The sequence below is a fragment of the Rattus rattus genome, chromosome 18, assembly GCF_011064425.1.
Source record: "Rattus rattus isolate New Zealand chromosome 18, Rrattus_CSIRO_v1, whole genome shotgun sequence".
In the NCBI taxonomy this organism is placed as follows: Eukaryota; Metazoa; Chordata; class Mammalia; order Rodentia; family Muridae; genus Rattus; species Rattus rattus.
In genome coordinates, this window is record NC_046171.1 from 10405112 (window position 1) to 10413449 (window position 8338).

General features: G+C 40.6%; 1 protein-coding gene and 1 pseudogene across 1 annotated transcript; one reads left to right on the forward strand and one right to left on the reverse strand.

Annotated features, from left to right (window-relative positions):
* The first annotated feature begins 1582 nt into the window (after positions 1-1582).
* LOC116887326 (olfactory receptor 1361-like) lies at positions 1583-2515 on the forward strand. Its single transcript, XM_032888919.1, has one exon. It carries the CDS (start codon positions 1583-1585, stop codon positions 2513-2515), a length of 933 nt encoding a protein of 310 aa, XP_032744810.1.
* A 1430-nt stretch (positions 2516-3945) lies between these two features.
* LOC116887628 lies at positions 3946-4513 on the reverse strand (annotated as a pseudogene).
* Positions 4514-8338: the final 3825 nt, after the last annotated feature.

Genomic DNA, 8338 nt, shown 5'->3' on the forward strand with positions numbered 1-8338 from the left:
AAGATTTTGTGGAGAACAATGTTATAACACCGTTTACATATGAGGGAATGAAAGACATGGATGCATCATGTGTTCAAGTCACATCAGGAGACAATGCCTGGAGAAGAGTTGTTTCTTTCCTGATATACTGAAATGTACCACAAAAGGGGACAATGCAGAACCCACTTCTGCCTCCAATCATGCTAGGCAATTATCCATTTCATAACAAGTATTGGCTGTTTTTTATGCCAAGCACTAGGATTACTTTGAAGAGGAAATTTGATTCTGTTTTGCTCTATCATAATACATCTCATTTCCTTGTGAAGGAGGCAAATACTAGCTTAAAACTTTACTAAGTATTATGTATGTATGTGTGTATGTATGTGTATGTATGTATGTATGTATGTATGTATGTATGTATGTATGTATGCGTGTATGTATTGTATAACTTCCTCCATATCACAAGTGTGGTAATCTAGGAAGGTGGATGGTAGCTCTGCCAGTCAAACAAGTTTAAGACTTCCTAGGAGAGAAAGTATTATGGTATGAATAAACCCTATGATTTGAAACCATGTATTATCTCTCACTCATATCACAATTCAGTGAGGTACTTTGATGGTGGTAATTGAATCTGACTGTGCTGAAACTTTTGGTTATCTTTTGGATTACATAAACACACTGTGATTAGACACTGGTGGCATAAGAAGTGTTAACAGAAGTCACAGATACATACCAGACACACACTTCCCATATTGTCCTGAGTTGGTTGCTCTGTGTTGTCTTGGACTGCATCCAAAGGGGGTTCTTCTGTCTTACACTTGATCTTTGACACAAGATTATTTTTATTTATTTTTTATTTCTTAGTCTCTTCTATTATGCTAGCAAATGAAACTGACCAAGATAGGAAATTAGTAATGAGAAGTGTATATTTTGCTGATAATACTTCAAATGTGGGCGGTGAGGAACAATGGACTTTATGAGGTATCTCCAGATCAAAATAAGAGCCTTAAATGCCACACAAAGACTTATACAGTTTCATAATATTATGTTTATCTATGCAACTTCTTTTTAAAAATAAGTAAAATGGTTTTATTTTTTGAAGCAACTCACTTGGCAGCCCTGTGAACCAACGCACTCAGTGAGGCAACAGGGGTCACAGGAAAACAGAAGTAGTCTACTTAGTCTTCTGGACATGCAACTAGAGTGGTGACTCAAAGGATCGGCAGGAACATTTATTGAAATCCCACTGTGAGCAAAGCATTATGCTATGAACTAGGATACAGCCTCTGCATTCAAAGTAATCACACTCAAATATATTCATGGGAAAATGGTTATTCAGCTACGTAACACACTGGTTAAATAGCATAACTTTAATGTAGAGATTTCCAGAAAGCCACTCAAATTGTCTTTAGTTTTCCATAGGGAGCCATTTTTAATGAATTCCAAGTCTTGAACCTCCCTTAGATATTCTAGTTTCCATTGCTTAATCAGTGCTGTGAGGGAGACCCATTGACAGAAGACCAGGTCTGGCTTCATGCCTATTCTTGCCTGCTGTGAGAGAATTGTCTTCATACCAGTTACTTCTTGAAAAAGAAGACCCAAGATGAATTGCAGTCAAGCTCCTGACTTTATCCTCTTGGGACTGTCCAGTGACCCAGAGAAATGGCAGCTCTTCTTTAGCATCTTCCTAGGTCTCTATTTGCTGGGCCTTTTAGGAAACCTGCTCCTTCTGTTAGCTATTGGTGCTGATGTCCACCTCCACACCCCCATGTATTTCTTCCTCAGTCAGCTCTCACTTGTGGATCTTTGCTTCATCACCACCACAGCTCCCAAAATGCTACAGACTCTGTGGACTGGAGATGGATCAATCTCATTCTCTGGATGCCTGACTCAGGTGTACTTCATTGCTGTTTTTGCGGACATGGATAACCTGCTTCTGGCAGTCATGGGTATTGACCGCTATGCTGCTATCTGCCACCCACTACTCTATCCACTTCTCATGACTCCTTGTAGATGTGGGGTTCTGGCCTCTGGGTCATGGGGAGTAGCTCACTGTGCATCTCTGGTCTATACTTTATGCCTTTCTCAGCTATCTTTTCATTCCAATCAAGAGATCCCCCATTTTTTCTGTGATTCTAGGCCTCTCTTATGGCTTTCCTGCTCTGATACTCACCTCAATGAGTTCCTGATGATGGCTTTGTCTGCAGTTTTAGGAATCAGTGCACTTCTCTGCATTGTAAGTTCTTATGGTTGTATTTTTTGTGCTGTGGCTAGAGTTCCATCAGCAAAGGGGAAAAGGAAAGCCCTGGCCACATGTGGTTCCCACCTCTCTGTAGTCCTCCTTTTCTATAGCACAGTTTTTGCCAACTACCTGAAGTCCCCATCTAGTTCTCACTCCTCTGGGGAGGTGGTAGCTGCTGTTATGTATACCTTGATAACTCCCACTCTGAACCCCTTCATTTATAGTCTGAGAAATAAGGATGTTAAGAGTTCATTGAGAAGGACCCTGAACATGGAGAAGGGTCCTCAGGACTGAGGATCATCACTCAAGAAGGATCATACCTCACCTCACTACCACACATGCAAATTCAGTCAATTAACATTATGACTTAGGGGAGAATTACATGATGGCTATGACTAATCTTCATTGTTAATTTGACTGGATTTGGAATCACCCTAAACACAATACCTTTGACATTTCTGTGAGGGTATCTCTGCAGAGATTTCACTGAGGATTAGAGATCTATTTGAATGTGGGTGACACCATCCATTCCATAGAATTATCCTGCTCTGCTAAAAGGGAAAGGAAAACTCTAACTTATACCATTATTCATACCTTTTTGCTTGTTGACCACAGATGCAGTATGAACTGTGAGCACATCTTTCTTCTATGCCTTTCTCATCCTGATGTATTGTATTCTTCAAACCATGAATAAAATGAAACTTTCATTCCTAAATTGCTTGTCAGGTATTTTGCCACAACAACAGGACAGGTAACAAATACAGTCATCTATTGGAATTATATTATGTTGGTTGATATTATTTATTTCTTCCTCTACTCATATTCCTGAAACATGAAAATCCATTTTAATTATTACAGTCATGGGATAATTTTATGAATTCCTACCAGTGGTTTAGTAACAACAGCCCCCTGATATTCTAATAGGTTTTACTGCATCTCCTGTTCTGGAGATCTGGTGAATTTAAGTATTTCTTTCTTTTACTAACTTCCTTGCTTTGGCTGACCTAGGATATCACTGACAATTCATGTTAAAGGAAGCTTTAGTGTTCACAGAAATCAAATCACAAGTAAGAAGTCAGTAACCTGAGGCGACTGACAATAAATAACCCAGGTCAATAGGAACAGGACGAGAAAGAATATAATTTTATTCTATCTTTTAATGGAGAGCATATTACTTGATTCCTTTTAAAATAATTTACTATTGTTGTTATTTTATGGGTATTTATGTGTAAACTTACTTACGACATATCATTTTGTCAGAGAGGAAACTGAAAGTTGTATCATCAAGTTTGCTGAAACCAAATACACACAATAGGGAAGAGATCTTCAAATGTCATACTAGAATAATAAAGATGAACATTGTTTTACATTTGTGTTTGTATTGGTGTCTTGTTTCTCTAGTTTTCTTTTCATTCATCATTCACAGCAGTGCGATATACAGGGTACAGAGTGACCATTCAGTACATGCCTTCACTTTGTGATGTTCAAACCAGAGCAGTGTTTATGCTGTATGGAATTAACACCTCACAGTGATTTACATAATCTTTTAATTAACATGAGAAAACTGTTTAAGTATTATTCCCCCTCCATAGAATAATTCAGCAGACCTAAATTGGTATTCCGAGAAAGAACATAACTACTCCATCTTCAGCCCATTATTGGAGACTTTTCAATCAAGACACTGATAGTCAAATAGAAAAATTTTCACTGTCCTACTTCTTAGGTCATATTTCAATTGGTTTTCAGTAGAGAAGCCTTCTTAGTGTCTGCTTCAAATCCTGTTTTTTCAAGGTATAGATGCCAGGGTTAAAGATGGGGGTGACTACCGTATAGAGCAGGGCAATGACCTTGGAGAGGAGCTGAAAATGGGCAGCAGAGGCCACAGTGTACATGAAGATTCCATAGAATATGGATACCACAGCCATGTGAGAGGAGCATGTGGAGAAGGCCTTGGTTCTTCTGGTTCCAGAGGGATCTCTCAGTATAATCACCACAATCTGAGCACACGATATCTGAACCAGCTCAAAGGGGATAGTCAGGAAGACAAAGGAGAGAAAAAATATAGTCACCTGGAACACTTGGGTATCTGAGCAAGCCAGGACCATCAAAGGTGAGAAATCACAGTGAAAGTGATATATTAGGTTGGTGGTCACAGAACCTCAGCTGGGCCATCAGAACAACTAGTCCATCTACCATGAAGCTAGACATCCAGATGGTGAGCACCACCCCCAGGCACCATTGAGGCCTGATCAGGAGGGGGTATCATATTGCGTGACAGATTTCAAGGTAGCAATCAATTTAATAACCATCTATTATTTGAATATTATTGTTAGATACATACATATGAATGTGTCTGTGTAGGTATGTATGTTTGCACACACACACACATAAAATCTGCTGAGTTCTTTTTTGTTGTTTATGTATAGTTGTTTATATATAGTTTATATATAGTTTATATATAGTTTATATATAGTTTTAAGACTGACCACCCTGCATTGGAAAACCAATGAGTAGATTTATTCCTGGGGGAGTTGAATTCTTCTTTCTCCAGAAGTTGTCAGCTGTCCATAGTTATCTGTCTAGAGGTGGAACCCCACACAAATTTCCCCCTTGCATATTGATATTGCTGCTGTTCTTGTCTTGTTTGTGGAGCCATTTCTAGCAGACACCTTTTCACAGCAGACTACCTGGTATTCTGGCTCTTACAATCTTTTCATCTCCTTCCGAGAGGTTCACTTAGAGACAGGAGCTATGATATAGGTATATCTATTAAAGGTATTGTCTGTCTTTGTCTATGAGGTGTGTTTCCTGTATGCAGTAAAATGCTGGGTCCTCTTTATGTATCCAGTCTGTTAGTCTATGTCTTTTTATTGGGGAATTGAGTCCATTGATGTTGAGAGGTGGAATTACATTTTGGGTCTCTCTTTTGGTTTCATTCTTGCTTTCTGTATGGCATAGTTTCTCTCCTTGTGTTGGGGTTTTCCATCTACTATCCTTTGTAGGGCTGGATTTGTAGAAAGATATTGTATAAATTTGGTTTTATCATGGAATATCTTGGTTTCTCCATCTATGTTAATTGAGAGTTTTGCAGGATACAGTAACCTGGGCTGGCATTTGTGTTCTCTTAGGGTCTGTACGACATCTGTCCAGGATCTTCTGGCTTTTATAGTCTCTGGTGAGAAGTCTGGTGTGATTCTGATAGTTCTGCCTTTATATGTCACTTGAATTTTTTCCCTTACTGCTTTTAATATTCTTTCTTTGTTTGTGCACTTGGTGATTTAACTATTATGAGACAGGAGGAATTTCTCTTCTGGTCCAATCTATTTTGAGTTCTGTAGGCTTCTTGTATGTTTATGGGCATCTGTTTCTTTAGGTTAGGGTAGTTTTCTTCTGTCATTTTGTTGAATATATTTACTGGTCCTTTAACTTGGGAGTCTTCACTCTCTTTTATACCTATTATCCTTAGGTTTGACCTTCTCATTGTGTCCCGGATTTCCTGGATGTTTTGGGCTAGGAGCTTTTTGCATTTTACATTATCTTTGACAGTTGTGTCAATGTTTACTATGGTATCTTCTGCCCCTGAGATTCTCTCTTCTATCTCTTGTATTCTGTTGGTGATGCTTGTATCTATGACTCCTGGTCTCTTCCTTAGGTTTTCTATCTACAGGATTGTCTCCTTTTGTGCTTTCTTTATTGTTTCTATATCCGTTTTTAAATCCTGGACAATTTTGTTCAATTCCTTCACCTGTTTGGTTGTGTTTTCCTGTAATTCTTTCAGGGATTTTTGTGTTTACTCTTTAAGGGCTTCTACTTGTTTACTTGTGTTGTCCTGCACTTCTTTAAGTGAGTTATTTATGTCCTTCTTAAAGTCCTCCATCATTATGATAAAATGTAATTTGAAATCTAAATCTTGCTTTTCTCCTGTGTTTGGATATCCAGTATTTTCTTCGGTGGGAGAACTGGGCTCTGATGATACCAAGTAGTCTTGGTTTCTATTGCTTAGGTTCCTGCACTTGTCTCTCAACATCTGGTTGTCTCTGGTGTTTGCTTGTCTTGCTGTTTCTGAGAGCGGCTTGACCATCCTGTAGGCCTCTGTGTCAGCACTCTTGTAGAACTGTTATTCTGTTTTCTTTAAGCCTTTTCTGGGAATAAGTGCTCTGATCTCAGGTGTGTAGGCACTCCTTGTGACTGTCTTTCAGCCTATTCTAGGGCAGGACTCAGAAGGGTCCTGCCCCTGACTGTTCTTAGGTCCCTGCACCCCGGGGGCACAGTTGGCACTAGGTGATTCCTTCTTGGGTAGGGAAGGTGGGCAGAGGGTAGTCTCCTCTGATTTCTCAGGAGTGTCCACATTTCTGAGGGTCTAGCTCTCTCCCCCACAGGATTTAGTTGCAGGGAGCTGTTTGACCGGTTCAGTTCAGTCCTGGGCACAGACCAGAACCTCAGGTACCAGTGGCTGACTGAACGTTCCTATATTCCTGTGTCCAGAGGCTCTGTGCAGTTTCCCCTTGGACCAGGGATGTGGGCCGAGGTGTGCAGAAGTCGCAGTCTGTCCTGCGGTCTCAGAGTATCTGAACTTCTGAGTGTTCAGCTCCTTCCCTCAGGATTTGTGTTCAGTTCCGGGCACCAGATGGTTTTCAAAAACATCAGAAAACCACAAAATGTAACATTTAAAGTTATTTATCTTTTGTTGAGACATATCTGCTCCTAACATTTCCCATTTGGTGGATCTAACGAAGAAATTGAGTGTCTCTACCTACAGTTCAGGTAATACTTTGTGGCTAGGCAGCCAATGGGCAGAAACAGCCTACTTCACCTACAGACTAATACTGCACAAAAAGGGACACCTTATGCAGAAGAATTGACTGATAATCTTTGCTGACCCAGAATTATCAGCCTTTCAAGATTTTTGCATTTCAAGAGTCTGTCAGTTGATTTTGGGCAAGAAGGCTGAAGGATGCGTTCACATGTTACTAACAGATGGTTGTGCTGGTGGAGATTTGTCTCTACAACTTCTCAGTTCTAGAAGCCATATTAGGCTTCCTATGTTTATAGATATTTGGTCACTTTCAGATTTCTGACAGGGTTGAAGACCGATTATAGTCTCCTAGCCTACTCAGGCTAACTTTGAAAACACATATTTAATTAGATGATTATTAGAGTATACATGCTAACCAGGATATAGTATAGATTTTAAGTCTTTCTTAAGCTGGAATGAATAATTAAATATTCTGTTTAACTGTTAAAATGTTGGACTGGGTGTTAGGTATGTTTTATGCTTTTAAATTACAAAATAATAATTGTGCTCAGCTTATATTTAAGAGAAAAGTTTTTTTAAAATTAGACAGAAAGGGTGAAATGTGGGTTGATTATGCAGATGGAGGCAGATACAGGGTAGAACGAGGCCTGTCATTAGACAAGAAAGAAGGATGGGTGGGTGGGAGAAAAGTTTTGGAGAGGAGGAGGAGGAGACTGGAGCGGGAGGAGAAGTGAGCAGCTGAGAGAGCATATCAGCAGCTCTTCCCAATACTCTGGTCCTTCCTTCTCTCTCCGTGGCTCACATGGCTCCATCTTCAGAATCTTCTCATTTCTATCAAAATGCTGAAACTGCGTTGTCCACATAGTCCATAGAGATGTACTGGGCCTCATCAGGGCATGGCCATGACAGAGCAATGTGGAAATAGTGCAGTGAATGTGAGCCTGGGGTGTGCAGGGTAACATCAGGACCTTTCTCTGAGAACTCCCAACAAGTGTACTAGGGCTGGGTAGGAGTGTGGATGGGTTGGGGTAGGGTACAGAGTTGCAGACTAGAAAGACAATGGGACTCTGACCGATCTGCCCCAAGCAACGTTGCAGACTAGGAGGAAAATTGGGCTCAGGCAGGGCACCCAGGTCCCACATTGGCTGAGCTCTGTGGAGGTCCCAGCTGGGGCAAGTGTTGCAGAAGGGGTTTCATCTGTGTTCCTGGTTATGGCAGACCTCTTGGGGGACAGGCAGACTGTGGGAAATGGGAGAGGAGCAGGTGTGCCCAAGTAGAGTTGCAGATCAGAAGGAAGACAGGGCTGCAGCAGAGCTGATAGGTCCTGCATATGCTGGGATCTGTGGGGGTCCCAGCTGGGG

Bases quoted from the DNA above. Each gene is read 5' to 3' on its own strand.
- LOC116887326 (XM_032888919.1), top strand. From the start codon at position 1,583: ATGAATTGCAGTCAAGCTCCTGACTTTATCCTCTTGGGACTGTCCAGT.